At 42.7% G+C, this 19,138-nt stretch overlaps 1 protein-coding gene across 8 annotated transcripts in view; it reads right to left on the bottom strand.

Annotated features, from left to right (window-relative positions):
• Foxp1 (forkhead box P1) overlaps window positions 1–19,138 on the bottom strand; it is a 607,655-nt gene that overhangs the window by 42,484 nt on the left and 546,033 nt on the right. For all 8 annotated transcript variants that reach the window (XM_036182188.1, XM_036182186.1, XM_036182191.1 and 5 more), the window contains one exon: window positions 6,683–6,787. In XM_036182188.1, coding sequence (XP_036038081.1) covers window positions 6,683–6,787 — 105 coding nt within the window. The remainder of the gene's footprint in view (window positions 1–6,682; window positions 6,788–19,138) is intronic.

Here is a 19,138-nt window from a genome sequence, read left to right on the forward strand (position 1 = left end):
CTGTTGCTCTTGGCTCCGAGGCTGGTTTTAGGTCACTGGGTTTTGAATGTGATGCCAGACGAGGATCTCACTATATAGAAACTTGAGGACTGACAACCAACTTAGTCTCTCAATTTACATAAACTAATAATAATAATTTTAAAAATCTAATGATACTTCACTCACGGAGTTAGAGCTTTTATGAGACCTGTTGCCAATATTAGTGTCTTGGAATGATCTCATCTCTCATCCTGGCTAAATTCCAGCACACAATTTCATTAACCCAGGTACCACAGGTGATAAAACTCATTTTTCCCTAAAGAGACAGCTAAAAAGTACCAGTTATACATTTATGAAGTACCAGCAATCAAAATTATGGATTTTCTAAAAGGTTTTTAACTACTTTTATTGAAAGGAAAATCGCTGTCTCAGACTTTTGTGACACTACTGCTAATAATAAATTTTACCATTTAGACATGACCATAATATGGCAGACAGTGTCAATAAAAAGATGGGGCAGAGAGATCCTCGTCTTCTAAGTAAGGCTTGATGATTCCATGCCGGAAGTGATCACATGAGACACCACGCTAACTTATGGTTCTGAAAACAGTGCATCTGTGGTCATGTACATCTGCTGTACATTTGCAGCTATATGCAGAATTACCTTCCCAGGGAGACACTGAAAATATTTCCAATGCTTTCAAAGAAAGCAAAATTTAAACTTCATTTCTAAATAACAGTGGATCCAAATATTGTTTGCTCTTTTTGTGAGTAAAGTGGTGGTGGCACGGGCCTGTTTGTTTGGCAAATTCGTCTAAACTTTTCTCTATAGTAGTCTACAGGTCACTAGAGGGCACTGTGCTCTTTAGGTCACTTTGACCTCTTCAAGTACTAGGAAAGGTCTTGAAAAGGTTAAAGAAGAAACTGTTTTGGTTTTTGTTTGTTTTTTTTAAAGGGAAAAACCATTTTCCCCTTCTAGGGAATACACAGCTTTTATTCTTTAAAAAAAAAAATCTAGAAAAAGCACACTAAGTAGAAAAGTCATGTTTGTAAAAATACGAAGCTCATTTTGCTACTTTCCAAGACTTCTCCCCTCAGATCTGATGGAGGAAAATTCACACTCATGATCTTGAGAGGCCGCAACAGCCAGGCTGGTACTCGATCTGCACACACCCACCACAGTTAAGGGCAGCTATTCCCTCTCTGTGCTGACTACATGTGCTCCTGTGCTCACTGGAGGTCATTTCACTGCCGAACATTCCGGCATGCAAGCCCCAGAGCCACAAATAGGTTTGAAACAATTTATGATATCCGCCATCCCCAGACATGTATCAGCATATACCTGGTTTCTTTAGCATCACTTTGTTTTTCCAAAACCACAAACACAGTTGCTGGAATTTCGTGTGGAAGTGCTTAAGGGGCTGGAAGTTAACACCTTTGTGAGGCGTGCAGCCTCTCTGTGGCTGCGAAACAAAAGCCTCTTTGTCAGGGTTTCTTGAAATGTTTTCTTAACATGTTCCAAGTAGTTTTAGGCAGGGAACTAAAGTAAACAAGATGTTACCATGATAAAAACACTTGTGAAAACAGTGCAGAACACACTTAGTTTCCTTCACATGCAACTCTTCAAAGTTTTAAAAAGTAAAATTCACTGAAAAAAAATTTTTTTTTTTTTAAGCAATTTACCAAAGAACCATCTTGTTCTGCCTGCAGCCCTCAACCTTCTGGACATTCTCTTCAATGTTGTACTCATGTCTTACATGAGAAACTCACAGAACACATTTTTTGGCTTTCATCAATTACATACATTTGACTGACTTGTTAAAGGCCTTTTTTGTTTGGTTTGCCTCTGTCTGTATGGAGCTCTTCTATATGAAAAATAACCAAAAGGGGGGAAAAATCTTTTCAAATGGAATACTATGCAAGCACACAAAGTGATGAAATCATATGGAAGACTAAGTTGGGATTTGGGAGGTGCCACTCAGGGTCTAGCAGGGTGCTGGCCCAGGCCCTGGGTTCTATCTCCAAAGCAAGGCGCAGGGTGGGTGGGGCTGAGGGCTTAAGGGAAAAAGAAAATATTCCCTCCAAGCATTTCTGACATTTCTGAAACTGCAGCCTGGTCTGAGTGAACACTCAAACTGGAAAATGAGGAGTGTGGTCATGACTGAGAACCTTCCTGTCTGCTGTGTACCACTCCAAAGCATCATGGGAGCCATTTGTTTTTGTTTTCGTCTTTATGAGGAAGAATCAATACTCCGAGTCCCTCTGGTGAAGACTAACACTGACTGATCTGCAAAGAGAGACTAAGAGAGATGGAAAGATGGAGAAGACTGACGGCTTCCCTTCTTGGAAGGCCATGGACTTGTTTTCATTCCCTGTTGTAGGAATCACAGCAATGCCTGCTGGCACGACATGACGGCAAGTATGAGCACTGGCTGCCATCAGTAAACCCCAACAGTATCGGTCACGTGACAGCTCCGGGTGGGGAGATTTAAGAAAGAGAGAAGACAGAGCCCAGTACTATAACTTCAAATTGTTTTGGGAAGAGATGGAGCATAGGCAGGGTCTCTGTTGGCAGGAGGAACAGACAAAGCATGCTCTTTTAAGCGGTGTTTATCTCTGAAATTAAAGACTCGTGGTCGCCTTCACCTTAGGAACAAAGATCCTGCGGCAAAGGTGTCATGTTAAGTCTCTGGTTTTCATTTTCCATCTACTCTAACACTTTTTCAAGAGGAGAAAAACACACCTCTGCCTTTGCCTGTGAGTCTCCTCTTGTCACCAACAGTGACACTTCATTGTCTAACTGGAGTTGTATCCTGAGCACTTCTGACCGCTGTGACAATTACGCCCAGTACCTGGAGTCACACAGGACTGGAAACCAGGAACTAGGCTAGGCATCATGTTCCTTTCGGACACCCAACCTGAAAAGCTAGGCTGGAGAACCCCAGAGCCAGGAGCTTAAAGCGTGGGTGTCGGGGGAAATTACAGACCCTCCCACACACATTCCCCAGCTACCCAGCCAACAGAATCCAGGAGGCACCGAGCACTGTTCAGCTGGAAATACAAGGTGGAGTCAAAACTGTGACCCAAGGTCAGAGGCTACATGCAGCAGGTATGAGGGGCACAGGCATGCTTCTTCTTCACTAGGGCTCTCTGCCCTACTTTAGAGTGACACAGGGGCAGGACTGTGATGGCCCACAAAGCCTATTGTATTGACACTCCATAATGCCACACCACCCTTAGCAACTTTGTACTAAAATATACCTAAGTAGATGAGACGTGCCAGTGTTTGTGGAGAGCTTAGTAAGGCTAGGCACTTCCCATGATAGGCCTTTGGAGTATAACTTCTAAGAGATCATTATTAATACACTGAAGTCCACATGCTAAAAGGGACTGAGATGTAATTTATCTACACAAATGGCTATTCTTAAAAGAAAGTAGCACCATTCCTCATCTGCCATTAAAACTTTCTTCACAACCACTGCCTTAAGTAGAAAGCAATTTATTCATTCAAAAAAGTATAGTTTTTCCCAGGTAGCACAGTGCAACAATGGTGAACAAGACTCCGAAACCAGAGCTCACATATGGGTAACCTTAGGTAGATCACTCAAACGTTCTGCCCCTTGTCGCCTTAACTGTGTGTTCAAAATGCTATTATGACATTTTCCCAGGTAGCTGTGAGGATTAAATGAATTAGTATGTACTAATACATACCATCACATACCTTAAACGATGCCTGTTGCATATTTAAAATTGTTGAATTATACATTCTTACAAAGCGACCAGTGTCAATTTGCTTCCACCATAAAAAATAACTTGTGAAAATGGAGGGAACTGATGGACAAGTAGAGCCAAGGAGATTCCAACCCAGCAACTTGAAGAGAAATGCTGGAAATAATATTCTCTGATAACAAACAGTGTCAAAGTTCAAGGAAACCACATGGCTTTCATTGGAACTGCAAGAAGAGCTTCCTAAAGCCAGTGGATTTCTCTTTGGGGCTGAGCACAGGCATGCTACTCAAAGTCCCCAAGATGACTGACTTGTGTTCCACTTCATTAGGGCAGACCTTGACCCCAAAGATAAGCCTGAATCTCTAAGTATTAAATCTTGCTGCAAAGGAAGGAAAACTGAGGTCTTGAGTTGGGAACGCAGTAGAGTTGTGTTCACAAGGGCTTCTTCCATGGGAAGACTCACTTTTGTTTTCTGGAACTACATCTCTCAGCCCTATTCCCAGATGGGTTATGTGTATGAATCCCTTCGCTCTGGAGGTGGGAGTGTAATGGAGTTTGGCTCAAAATCGAAACCAATGATGGTCTGCACAAGGCCCTTCTGAGAAGAATGGGGAAAAAACATGTGCCACGGGACAGATAATCCCATGACATCCAAACCCATGTTCTCCAGTTCCTATTAGAAAAGGTCAAAGGATAAAAGGCAACATGGAAATACCGAGCTGATGGGAACTCCAAAAGCAGCACCCCCACGCCCTAGTAGCCCTAGTCAGCCACTTGGATCCCAACATGCCTGGTGCTAGCAATGCTGCAGGAGTTCCGGTCTCTACTGGCTCATTTTCACCCCTGCCTTTATTCTTTTTCCTATATCAACTCAAGTCAGGTTTGTACAACCTGCAAACAAAGTCTTCTGAAAAACACTAGCACATAAGCAAACAGTAGAAAATAAGCAAGCAATATTGCAAGTTGATAGCGGACACTCCAGTTCCGCTGAGCAAACAGGAACCAGGAGCATGTCATGCCATGTGCAAAACCACAACAAAGGCTGGGGAAATGGTTTCCAACTCCCAGTCAGGCTCCTCACATTCTGAGAAGTGAACAGGCGTCTTGTTTGTAGGAGGTAAATCTAGGCCTCAATTCAAATGATCTTAGCGTTTTTTTTTTTTTTTTTTTTTTTTCTTTAGAAGTGGTTTGAATTATTCACTCTTCTAGATCCTGAGGCCTAGCCATATCTTAACTGCCAGCTCATAACACATGAACCTATGACTTGAAGATTATTAGGCTAGAAATACTTTGACTGTTAATGTAATTTTTTTTTTAAATGGGTCAAACTGGGGAACTGGCGATGCATTTTCTGTCCCTAGAGTTGCTACATGTCACACAACTGATGACAACAATTTTATAGTTCAAGATTTTATAACCATAAATCATGTTGACTGATGCTTGTCAGCCATGCTTAGAAGAGTGAAATCAGCAACGTATTTACTTAGCATTAGTGCCGACGGGAAAATCGGAATTGCCAAGTGTGTTCTGCCCAGCTTTTCCCCTCTCATTGGATAAACATGATTAGGCAAACGATAGGGTGGTAACAAAACAGATTCCATGGAGGAGCTACATAGAGAACAAAGCCAGCATCACTTGTCTAAATGCTAATAACGTCCTCGGAGACGACTGTCATGCTCTTGGTGCTGATACTTACTAGCTCTTTGGGACATTGCTTAAATTTACACTGACCACAGAATGCTCTTGAAGGATCCAATCTGGGAAGCTATAGTAAGTTCAAAGCCTTCTATGCATTGATATAATAGAAAATATTTACACAAAACTACCTGCAGGTAATACTAGAAGTATCTTTAGGGGGAGGCTGCATCACAATAGTTGTACCTGGCCCATAAAGATCTGGTCCATAAAGGATGCTTTCCCCACAGAGAAACCATCATGTGCCCTGATATACAGAAGCTATGCACAATGCATATTAACTAGACGGTGATATCTGTGGAGGTTGGAATGAGAATGGACCCTATAGGCTCATGTAGTTGAGTGTTTGGTCTCCAGTTAGTGGAACTGCTTTAGAAACATTGGGAGATGTGGCCTTGTTGGAGGAGGTGTGTCACTGGGGGGTAGGCTCTGGGGTTTCAAAAGCTTGCACGAGGCCTGGTGTCTCTCTGCCTGGTGTCTGCAGATCAGGATGTAAAGGTCTCAGCTACTGCTCCAGCACCATGCCTGCCTGTTTTCTGCCATTGTGATCATGGACTAATCTTCTAAAACCATAAGCAAGCCCCCCAATTAAGTAGTTTCTTTTAAGAGTTGCCTTGGTCATGGTGCCTCTTCAGAGCAACAGAACACTAAGACAACCGTATTCAGTACATTGGTCAAGGATTCAACATATTACACAGAAGCGATGCCAAGAACGCAGGGCAGCTAGGTCAGATCTCTAACTACTGGACAGCAGGGGTGAAGGAAGGGAATTCTGAGATGAGAGGTACAGACATCTACTTCAAATGGAGAAGATGAGCAACCCATTTTGGCAGAGACTATCAGCACCACAGCTTTGAGATCAGATCACACATTCACCCACTTCTGCTGGTGAGGAGAATGATCTGAACAGAAGCCACCCAATACAGAGAGGTAAGAAGCCAAGATGGCAGCACTGTCTCAGGACCCCATACCAAAGAACGGGCCCAGCCACTGAACGACAAAGAACCAGTCACCAAAATAACTGAAGGGGAACACTGGCTTTCTTTCTACCTCAGGGTTAGTCTGGAAAACTGACTGACTGCTGTGGGTGCCTTCCATCTGGGTCTCCTTCCCTTTAGGGGACAACCATCCAGGGATGATCTAACTTCCTATGATGGTGATTCAGAGGCCACCCTCTGAAGAGCTGTATGACCCTCAAAGGACAGCAGGAGGGACAGCGGGGGGGGGGGGGGGTACGACATCTGTGTAACAGAGAAGACACACAGCAGATAATCCTTACTTTAGAAAGGCTGGGAAGTCGTCACAAACGGCTTCACATCCTGGCCACTTGCATACGCCATGTCCGTAGAGAGGATGGCTGTGGGGGTGCTCCTCGTGGGACAAGCTGCAAGAAAACACACAAAGGGGGCAAAGTGAGTAAAACACAGCCTGGAGAGTCCACGTGGCCCAGGGAGCATGTGACAAGTCTCACACTGCCATTCCCCATGGAATCTAATTAATCCTGCTTTTCTTTTTTTCCTGAAACAAGAGTTAAACTATGAGCTGGAAGATTATGCTCTAAAAACATTTAGGTATAATTGCCTGATGTTAAGAACCTACCTCCATGTGTGAAAAGTATTTGACAGGTTTTTGTTTGAAGCAAAGCTCTCTACCCAGACAGTAAAGGCTGCTACAAAACCGCCATGCTTTCCTGAGTGTACACAACATGACTGGAAAACCTGTACTGGTCTTGTATTTTCCTCACAGGACATTTCATATTTCTTCCTCTCCTCCTCTCTATGAAAATTGCTTCAACAAAATTCAAGTGTCCTCTTTTTTAAAAAATAATTTTATCCAGCAAAAAATACTGGATAAATAAATAAATAATGTGCAACATTAAAAGATACTTTTCAGGGCAAAATCTCCCACACTGATAATCAGCTTAGAATTAACTTGTGGTGGTTGGAAATTTGTATTTCTCAAGTTCCTGACAGCAAGCTTGAGAGTCAACATGGGCAGCAAGGGGTTAACACTCCAGTGGGGTTCCAATCGATAAGTAATGATCAGGCCACTGGGATCAAGTCAGGGGACGCTTTGATCTGAGGCACGTGGTGCACAGGGAGGAGTATGTTGGGCTCAAGTGACAAGCGATATTCCCAAATATGTTCTCTATCCATGTGTCTTTCAGACAAATTATCTTTACAGTCATTTCAATAACCTTAGATTCCATTTACCAGAAATGTAAAATGAACACCTAGAGTTCTGGTTTGTACTTGGCACACTCCCTTCTCAGAAAGGGAAGGAATACTCAGCAGCTTCCTTTCTTTGGTTTGGACTTCAAGAGCTTAGTGTGATACACAGATACACATACACACATGAGTGCACATGTGCACGCAGCTAGTATTTTTTTCCTCCTAATGAGATGCCTTTTCATCTATTTCCTTGACCATGTCCTTACACCATAGGTGCCCACTGGAGCTCCTGACCCCTCCCTTACAACATAACCCACCCACAGTGAGCGTATTCCAAACCTTTAAATCTCTGAGATTCAACATGAACACACCAGAGAGTAACACCTCCCAAAAGCAATGAGGTCCCCCTATGTTTTTAAAAATTATTTTGCTGAAAATCTAGCGACTGGAAAACACCAATGAGGTGCTCTAGCTTTCACAAAGGAAATAAACATGGGAACCAAAAGAAAGATGAACTGTTAGAAACAGTAATGTGTAAAGGTAGCAGAACTGTCTACCTTGGGAGGACAAGAAACAAATTAGAGGATGAGGCTGATGGCAGAGGGTATTCTCTAAGAACAGAGGGTTCGATTCCACTGGACCCAACAAAGGTTTTCACTCACAGGTCTGTGCATGGACAGGTACAAATCACTGATAATCTTTGAAGCAAAAGACTATTTCACCACCACAGACTCCTCACACTCTGAGAGCAAAGGCACAACTTACGAAAAATGTTTTTCTTAATGGTTTCAGAATTCCTACCCCACTAATTATTTTCTCTAGCTATGTGATGAGAAGCTAATTGAAGTATTCTAGTTTTATTAGAACACATGCATGTGTGTATAAACATATATATAAATAAACTGATAAATACTGAGAATAACTATCCTAAGGTAGACATAAATACGGTTTTTAAAAAATTAAAGCATGGAGAATTATACTCTTTATATTTAATGTCATTTTGCTTTTTTAAACTTTTAAAATTTTTATTTTGTGTGTATGAATGTTTTATCTGCATGTATATATACCATGTGGGTGTCTGGTGCCTGCAGAGGTCAGAAGAGGATGCCAAGACCCCTGGGACTGGAGTCACAGAGGGTTGTGAGCTGCCATGTGGGTGCTGGGAAGTGAAGCTGGGTCCTCTGCAAGAGCAGTCAAGTACTCTTAACCCCTGAGCCATCCCTGATGTCATATCATAACGAATTCCTCATGTTATCAACTAGTCTTCAAACTTTCAACTATTGATGGGGATCTTCTGCATCTGACTTTAACCATTTCTATGCTTTGGATACTCCAATTTGTTATATTTCTTATATTTATCAGTAATGTCAGAGATAAAATTTATTAGGATAAACATCTTGGCATACACCAATTTCTACCAAAAGACACATTCAGAGAAACTTAAAATCAACCAACCAACAAATAACACTGAGATTTATATTTCACTAGGAATACTGCATCAGCGGCTCTTGCTGAGTGTATGGTACCCACCAACCTGCATCATTTTGGCTATGTGTGCTGTGTACTCTTCAGTGCAGAAGCCAGGAGCCTCGTCTACTGAGAATATAAAAGCTCCTACTACCAGTTGAGAACTGCAAATGGTACTGATTGAGTCTAGTCAAGAATTATCAAATTATCAACACAACATGCACGGCTCACCAACCATGATGCTCGCTGTCCTCCTGGTTTATCTGATGAACTCATGAATTAAAAACTATTTCCCTCTAAGTGTTTATTTCTACCTCAACTTGGAATCACCTAAATGATAGGAAAGATGATTTAGGTCCTGATCCCCAAAGACTAAACAAACAACTACCCCATGCACAGAAGCACATACTTAATTACTTATTTAACTCAAAACACTGTTCCTTATTGTGAAAAGATCACATGCTCTCTCATTGTCACACAGTGCTGAGTTGGCTGACATGGTATATCCACTCACCCCACCCCACCCTAGACATCACTGTTTACATTCTTGTGTGTTACTGCTCCATATCTCTCTTCTGGTGTGTTATTGTTTTGTAAAGTGGCAACAAACACTGTCATCAGCTTTCCACATGGACTGCATAACTGAACACACTGACATATTTCATTGTCTGAAGAAAATACTTAGGTTCGGATGGGAGAAGAGGTTGGCAGTGGTACCCTGATGGGACCACTGCAAATCTTCAGACACCAACAACTCAACACTGGGAGAGATGTATTGGGAGTTACGGAAACTTGAGTATTTCTGACAACTTTTTATACCTTGACTGCTGACACGTAGTTGTTAACAGTTGCATGCAGTCATGTGTACAGTAGGAACAACACCAAGTACCACTCAAGACTGTATAGGTAGTCTGCCACTGTCTATGCTACCATAGTCAAGCTGCACACCCACCATGATACATGGCTGAGGCTGGCTTCTGGCCTCTGGGTCATTCTGCACATGCCTTCACCATGTCTGCCCTGTCACACCTCTAGATTGGACCTTGGATGTTTCATCAAGAAAATGGAAGAAGGAATATTAGATTTCCACTGCTTTCTGGCTTCTGACAAAAGAGCCAAGAAAGCAAACACAAACTCATCAACTTCAGTTAATTTAGAGCTCCAGGAACTGGCTGAAAGATGGTGGGCAAACAAAACTCAGAGCATCTGATGGTGAGAGACAACCCGAAAACTCATCATGACACAAACTGGTCAGGGGTGACCATGAGGCATACAGTGGACCATCAGTCTCTGTGAGAAATGCTCATCACGTTTGCTATTAAGATGCTCAAACGTATTTACCCAAAATGACACGTCCAGAAATTTGAAGCAACGGTTCCTTTTTTTCCTTTCCTGTTCCCTCGCCCCCTCTTTCCTTCCTTTCTTAGCCCAGGTGGCTCTGAACTCCATGTTGTCAAGAATAACCTGAAGTTCCTGATCCTCCAGCCACCCTTTGCCAAGCTCTGGGATTACAAATGTGTACTACACTATGCTAGGCCCCAGGTCAAATGTTCAATAAAATTTTAGTTTGTTTTACTATAAACTCTCAGACTGAACATTCCTATAGGCAGAGGTCACTCTTTTACTCCCACATACTGAGCATCTAATACAGTGCTCAATAAATGCTCTGTAGATTTATCAATGAACAGACAGCAAACATCTTGACCTATTTCATTTTTGTGTGGTAATATACTCAATATTTGCTTTCTCTTATTCTTGTAGGTAAAGACCAGAATTATGCAAACTCACAAGAGAAAATATCGCTGAAGATACTCTGTATTACTTAATTTTATTCAGACTATGTGCAACACAGATAGATGCATTCCAGAAAAGCCAGTTGATTTCAATCTTTTCTGATAATCCTTGCTACGTAAAAACTAAATATAATTTAACACGAGAACAGTGGTAGCGTTTCAGATGTGAAGGAGTCAACGTGCCAGGGAAAGTATAATTACATATAGATATGAACTAACTCCTGACACTACATGGTACTTATCAATGCGTTTACATTTGCTATGGTGTGATGCCTCCATTCCCAATGACATTTGCTATGCTATTTCTGTTCGATTTATTTTTCCGACATTGACATACACCAGCCACAGTCTTTACTTGCACATTGGTGGTATAAGAAAGATTTTCTTTTCTGTTAGGGCTGGAGCATGAACCCTGTTCTGCATAATGGACAAGCATGCTACCCATGAGCTACAACCCCAGGCCTCTTGGAGAAGTTTGGAGACTTCACTTTATATTCCCCAGTTTCATTGCCTTGACCAAACTGGAAACTGGAATTATTCCTGTTGCCTGCCACAAGGACAACTTCTCAAGATTGCAGTCTGCAGGCTTCAGCAGACACTTAAGCTGTGGGTCCCCCCCAGTGGTGTCCAAAGGAAGAGGAATTCTTGACTAAGGAGACACATCCTGCCAACTTACATGTCAGCTTTGGGTATCGAAATCAATCCCACCATCCACAAAAGCTGCAACTAAATATTTCTTAATGTGAGCAACATGTGCACTGACATGTCTTCTGAGTCTCCCCCAAGTTCATTTTTTGGTCCCATCCCAAATTTGTGTACTTGGTCTTTTTTAACTTGAATCATTTGTAGCAAAAGCCAACACTAGTGTCTACTGGGCTACACCCCTTCTCCCCACCTAACCATCACATCAAAATTATAAACTGTACTGTAGTTCGTGGGCATGTATGTGATAAACTAAGTCATGGAAAGCTATGTTAATCTTTTTGCAATTGTCCAAAATAATAATTTGTTGTTGGTGGTCCACAGAATTATATGACACATGCTGAAGAGTTGACTCACGTGGAAGGTGAAGTCAATGATTTTGTGTACATTTGGAGCTATCGAACCATTACCATAGTCTCATTTAAGAACACTCTCAGTGTTCCTACAGAAATTCTGTACCTACAGCAGGTACTCCCTACCCCTCCCTGCCTGCAGCCCCCCCCCCCACCCCATTGATCACTTATTTACTTCCAGGCTCCAGACTTTTGCCTGTTCTATACATTTCACAAAAACAACTTTAGACAATATGTGCTCACTGCTGTGTGGCTTCTTTCACTTAGCATGTTTTAGAGGCTAACATACCCAAATTGCAGTTTTTTATGGCTGAACACTATTCCACTATAATTATGCAGCACATTTTTTTAATCCAGTAATTTCTTAATGAACAATTTGACCTGTTTCATATGTTGGCACCTATGAACACTGCTGCTCTGAATAGGTCAATTTATGTACCAGTTTAAATATGTTTTGTTTTCAAGGTTTTTTAAATTAATTTTTCTCAGAATTGTATATGTGATTATTACATTTACATAATCTCTACCCTCCCTCTCTCTCCTTCAATACACTCCCAACTCTCTTCTAAATTCATGACCTGTTCTTTAATTATTACTGTTACACATATATACACATATGGATGTCTCCTGAGTCCATTTAGAATGACTCTTACATATATTTATTTGAGGTGACTACTTGGAATTGGAGAAGCTACCGGGGGCTCATCCCAGAAGACTCTCTCAGCAGCCATTTAGCTATTCATCTCAGGGAAGGGTCTTGTGAAAATTCCCTCCTCCGTATTGGCATGTCAGCTGTGTTGTCATTATACAGGTCTTGTTTAGGTAACCACACTATTGAGATTTCTAGAAGACACTGTCTCACAACAGGCATCGTGGTCCTCAGGCTCTTAGAATCATTCTGGACCCTCTCCACTTTTTTTAAATTTAAAATAATTTCTTTTCATATTCTGATCATGGTTTCCCTCTTCCCATCTCCTCACTTATCCAATTCATTGCCCCCCCCACTCTCAAACAAACAGGCTAATTAAAAAAAATCAACCAACTAGAATATACATTTATATCTTATAGAATATAAAAACTGCTGGTCTTTATAGTAGCTTTAATTTTATTTAATTACATATTTCTCTCTGTTTATTTACTTATTTATTTGGCTGAGCTTGAATTACCATCCTCTTTGTCTCCCAAGTACTGAATTCTAAGCACGCCGTGCATGCTGGTCACGTGGCAATACATTCCAAGGTACCCGTACTACTTTACATGCCCACAAGCACCTGTGCTGCTGCTGCTGCAATATAACCTCCCCACGGTCTCCCCACCACATGCTATTGGAGTTCTCTGCTTTACTCGCCAGCCTATATGGAAGGAAAGTGATGCTTGCTGATTTTTTTGTTCAATTTCCACCTGTCTACTAAGTAATATTAGGCTAAAGGTGTTTTCATTAGCTGACGGCCATTTGCTCAGCTTCCTTACAGAAGCTACTCACATCCTTTGCCTATGTTTAACTGTATTGTTTTATTGCTGCCTTTTCCCCCTAGATACTGTAATTACAACTATTACACTCATATGAGCGGTCTCCTTCTTTCTTGATGGTGTACCATAAAGCACACAAAAAATTTTAATTTTGATGAAGTCCAATTTACACATTTTTATGTTGTTTCCTTTCACGTTTGACATAGCATTCAAGAAACGGTCACCTAATTGAAGGCAGAGAAGATGTTGGCTTCTGAGAGTTTTACAGATTCCCCTCTCGTGGTCTGTAATTCACTCTCAGTCAACTTTCAGATGACACATGGCAAGGGTTCCATTCTTTTCTTCTGAATGTCCCCCTAGCACAATCTGGTGAAAAGAATACCACGTTCCCATCTGAATGGTCATCTTAATGACCTTTATTAAAGGTCAACTGAATACAAGGGAAACATCAGGATTGGGTTTTTAACTCCACCTACTCCATACACCTTTTCGCCACGTGTTTCATTCATGCCATTTGGTGTTCAAAAAAGATCTCTAAAAATCATAAAATAACTCCCAACATGAAACCCAATGGTAAGATAACTTATGGGGTTTGGTCAGTGGGGATGGAAGTAATAAATTCTTCATTAAAAGAAAGCCTAGAAGCTGGACATCATGGAGAATGAAAACCTACAGGAGAACGTTCCCAGACGCTCTTCTTTCATGGGCTGAAAAATCCATCCAGAACGTGCTGCGGATGTCTCTGACATGGAAATGGAGTGGACATACACTTTTGGGGGGTAGGCACTATTTCTACCCAGGGAGAGCCAGGAGCTCAGTCAATGAAGTCTCCATTTGTCACGATCGCTGTGCTAATGGCTTCTCTGCTCTCCCTCTCTATTTCCTCATTAAAAAGCAGAAGGGACCACACAGGAGCCCCTCCCTGTGGTAAAACTCCCACCAAAATTCTGCCAAAGACACCACCTACAGTACAGCCATGCAGAATATCTTGTCACCAACCAGCCACCAGGGCTTCATGCTTAATGGATGTTGATTAAAGGAATGGCTACCTCGCCTCGTGACCCATGCCTTCTAGTAAGGTGCCAGGTTAATTTCTCTGCTGCTGTGGAACAGGAGCTGGCTACCACCCACTCACCCATCCCCTGCCTGCTGCAAACACACAGGACCAAGCCCCTTGCCCACCTCCTTTCACTGACTCTCTCCTGTCCCCAAGAGGCCACTTTCTTTGTTCCAACCGAGTTTCTGAACTTCCACTCCGTGAACCAGCAGACGGCCTATGTTTATGGAACTCTGGCTCTGGGAGACGCACCCAGGATGGTAAAAATGGACAGACACCCCTTTGTCCACAAGCACCCTAGGACTCATGACTGGCCAAGTCTCTCCCTGTCTGTTTTCCCAATTCCTTGGCCTCCTGTCCACGTGTGCAACCCTCTTCATGGGCACACAGTACCACTGTCGCCACAGAATCCTGCCCTCTCCTAGGCACTGCATGTGACTCTGGATGGGAAGGGTCTGCTCACTGGCCGACCAAGCACTAAATGAGATGCTACTGATGTCAGAAAGCTGTACCCTCGATACACAGTTCCAGGACTGTCGATTACGGTAATGAACAGCCCCTTCCATTATCATTGGCCCACAGTCATGACAATGACAAGTGCCAACGGAAGCCATGGCTCTTTCAGGCTTTTCACCGATTCATGCCATTCTTCAACGTTAACTTTTTAAAAAAAGGAAAGCAAGAAACAAGGAAGGAAAGAAAGGAAAAAGAAAGAAAAGCTTCCTACTTTTTCTTTCTTCTTCCCACTTTTTACAGTCCTGACCCACTCACTACTTTGCCACTGTTATCTATCCAATGAGATGAGCACCATGTTAGGAGCTGCTTAGGTGGGAATCCGAGAGGAAGAAATTTATTTGAGAGCTTTCTAATGAGGACATTGTCTAACAGGACACTCTGAGACTTCAGTTTTAAGTCTGCGAATTCTAAAAGCAGTGTCAGGAGTGTGAAACAAATAGGACATCAGCTTGAACCACACACACTCAAGGCGGCACCAAACTAGATGGGATGGCCCTGCACCTTGATCACACGTGACCTGCAGATTCACCATCGGAGACAACTCATTAAAGACTTTGTCCCACTGTACAGTCACGATTTTATTCTTGGAATGCTTTGTTTCTCCCGTGTGTTCGTGTCTCTATCCTTATGTGTGATAGATATGCACACTTGTATATGCAGTTACACGAACCTGGCTGCATAGAGGGCAGAAGAGACCTTTGGGTGGATGTAATACTCTTATTGTATGGAGACTGAAGACAACTAGGCCAGAGTCTCAAAGCCTCCTGTTTCTGGAATGTTTTTATACGGTGTTCTAGCTCCTTAAAATTGGCCAGAGGTCCAACTACAGGTCAGGTCCATTTTCTCCAGTTTTATTCTGTAATAGGGAAAGGTCTTGGACTTGCCTAAGGAAAAGCAAATGAGATGTGGGAGCAAGAAGACCAAGACTCCAGCACGGAGCAGCACTGCCAGCAACTCTGTATAAAGGACCCTATTAGTGTCATTGAGACACTGCTAGAAGGAGATAGGCTTCTTACTTCACACTAAGTATTTGCACACAAGGAAGACGTCACACTGAACTGTTCCTTCTCACTCCTGGTTACTTGATTGCTACTAGTCAGTTTGCTAGTCTGAGATTCTGCCACGGAGAGAGTTGTTTCACCACAGCTTACTAACCCATGTAGCTTACTAACCCATGTACCAAGAGTGAAGAAAGAGTAGTCATCTACCCGCAGAACAAACCCACAGGCTTCTCTCTCACAGAGGAACCCTAGACCCTCCTTCCCAGAAACTTACCATCTCAACATTTGCATGCTTTTTAAATCAAGTTTAATTAGAGGATTTCACATCTCTTTGTGATATGATATTCACCAGGATGACTTGCAACTGGAATGACTGTGGATTAGTCTATTCAGTGGCAGACCTGTGCTTTTAAACAATAATAGAGATCACTATTCATAGCTGCTCTGAGTATTGTGCCTTGAGATGAGGTAAGGTGACCACCTGAACTACGTCACATCTGAAACACGAGGGGTTAACTGCCCTGTCTCGGTTGATTTTGCTGCTTGTTTTTTGTTTTAAAGAAAACATTTATTTAACTTTATTTTATGTACATTGGTCTGAAGGTGTTGGATCCTGTGGAACTGGAAATACAGACAGTTGTGAGCTGCCATGTGGGTGTCAGGAATTGAACCCACATCCTCTGGAAAAGCAGCCAGTGCTCTTAACTGCTGAGCCATCTCTCCGGCCTCTGCTGCTTGCTTCGACTGAATAATAGTCTAATAAATCCAGGCTCGCTCTTCACAAAGTGGTCTCAGGGACTGGCCTACTCCTGGTGGGCAGGATGGGTCTGAAACAGTACATACATATTCCCACTTTCTACTCACGTGTTTCTGATTATCTAGATCAGAAGAGAATGTAATGAATGTGTTAGCATTGTGATTGCTCAGTCCTAACATTTTGTGAAATCTGTTAAATAAAATATTAGGTAAGAAGCAGTAATGGAGGGGCTGGAAAAATGGCTCAGTAGTTAAGACCACTGGTTGCTCTTCCAGAGGACTCTGGTTCGATTCCAAATACCCACAATGAACTGTAGCTTCAGTCCTAAGGAATCCAAGGCCCTCTTCTGGTCTCTGTGGGCCCATCCACATGATGCACAGACATAATGCAGGCAAAATACCCATACACATAAAATAAAAATAAAGGTTAATTTTTTTAAAAGAAGCACTAACAGGTACATACATACATACTCAAAATTGAACACAACAGGAGAATGACCTCATGAAAACTCACCAGGCTTAGAATGACTATATGTAGGGCTCAGGACCCTCAAAACCTTCCTGTGCAGATTCTGACTCAGAAGTCCAAGTAAAGGGCCCAGGAGTCTACATTTCTAATAAGTTCCTGGAGTCACGGGTGTGGCTGGGCCATTCAAATGTTTAAATCTAGAACCCTTAAGAGTCCCCGTTTTCTGTGGCTGACCTCAGAAAGTCTGGGCTAAAGGTTGCACATAAGACTATTTCTGTTGAATGTGGTTTGAAATGCAAGGCTGAGATATAGAAACAAGCAATATGGTGGCACCGGGCAGCCTTACCATTTAACAACAACAGACTTCTAAAAGAGCTCACTGGGCCCTATAACACACAAATTACATGTAAGGCTCCTGCTGTTTTTGAGATACATACAAACATATAACAACAGGAAAGGCCAATGGCAGGTCATTCTCTGTTCTGTTTACCAAACGCTAAGTTAAACCATGAGGGACCTGGTGGGCCATTTGGCTGCTGAGTTATGCTTGCCAAGTATCACACTGAGCAACAATATTCCAGCACACACAGTTGAATCAACAAACTGGGCAGCATCTCAAAACTTCAGGCCCCAAACTCTAGATCTGCTTCAGGTATCTTCTCAGCCGGTTTTCTACCCCTGAACCTGGAGGTAAAAGAATTGGAATGGGATAGAAAGAGACTCAAGGGGAGGGCAAGTATACATTTTAGATTTTTCTCAGGAAACACAAGTACTATGCAAGCTGGATTTAGAAGCACTGGGTACAGTACATACAGAGCCAAGGTCCTTTCCTTTACAATGAGAAAGTTCTACCAAAATGCCCACATGTGACGATCATGCCTTACTCAAAGGTGTGCTCAGGAACAGACATGTGTAAGGAGGCACACAGACATAGTGTAATGTGGATCAGCTGACTTCACAGGTGCCATTCAGAGGATGAGATACATTCAACTTTAGTTTTAAACATGGCTTGCTTTAAAGAGAACACTACAAATAATCCTCCAAGTAAACAGACCAATCCCCACAACAGAGAGGTGCCTGTTTATAGGACTCAAGAGTCAACAGCTGAAGCCCCCAGGAGATCTGTGTGGGATCTAGTCATCTAGCTTCTATGCTGACACCAACACAATAGCAGCTCTGAAGACACATTTCATGCTTGATTTCTACTGTGGAAGAACCTTCTAGTCATCCTACATGTACTGGACAAGACTCACAGGGGCTCCCACTCCACAGGCTGCTGTGTCCAGTGCTCTTAACTTAAGCAGAGCTGGTCACTGCAGAGGTGGGGACATCTCACTTGTAGGCTGGCCAATGGCTGATAAGCACTGGAGGCTGAGTGCCTGCCTGGCGGTCTGATTGGCAGTTAGCTTCCATCACTGATCAGATTGCCCATGTTAACTGACCCCCTTTTCTCAGCTACAATGAGAGGGAACTTGGTGTCTGTGCTCCTAGTCATCAGGAGTGTGGGACACATCTGGACAATGGAGCAGGAGCAGGGGGCAGAACGAGCACTACAGAACTCAAGGTTGGCCAGGGCCTTCAGATCTCAGTGCAGCACAGTGGGTGGGTAGTGATGGAGGCAGAACACCTGTATTTGCAAGGTGATGAGTGACAGAATAAACAGAGGTAGAGAGTAAGAAGTGGCCAAGGTCCAGCCTTTGTTCTGGACATCAGCAAGGCCTGTTTAGAGTTTGAAATAAGACTCCATACCATTGGCCATATTAACACCAGCATCTCATTAAGAAAACAGAAAGCTTTCCGAGGAGCGCTGTGAGCAACTGTGTCAATACAGACACAGGGGCCACTAATCCAAAAGTTATTAACGCCACTAGGCTGGCATCTCATTCTGTGTGTTTGCACTGGTGAGTCACAAGGTTACTGTGGAACCTTGGCTATGTGTTAGAGGAGCCAATGTGTAACATCCAGAACCCCAAAGAGCAC

This window comes from Onychomys torridus, chromosome 3 (assembly GCF_903995425.1).
Source record: "Onychomys torridus chromosome 3, mOncTor1.1, whole genome shotgun sequence".
In the NCBI taxonomy this organism is placed as follows: Eukaryota; Metazoa; Chordata; class Mammalia; order Rodentia; family Cricetidae; genus Onychomys; species Onychomys torridus.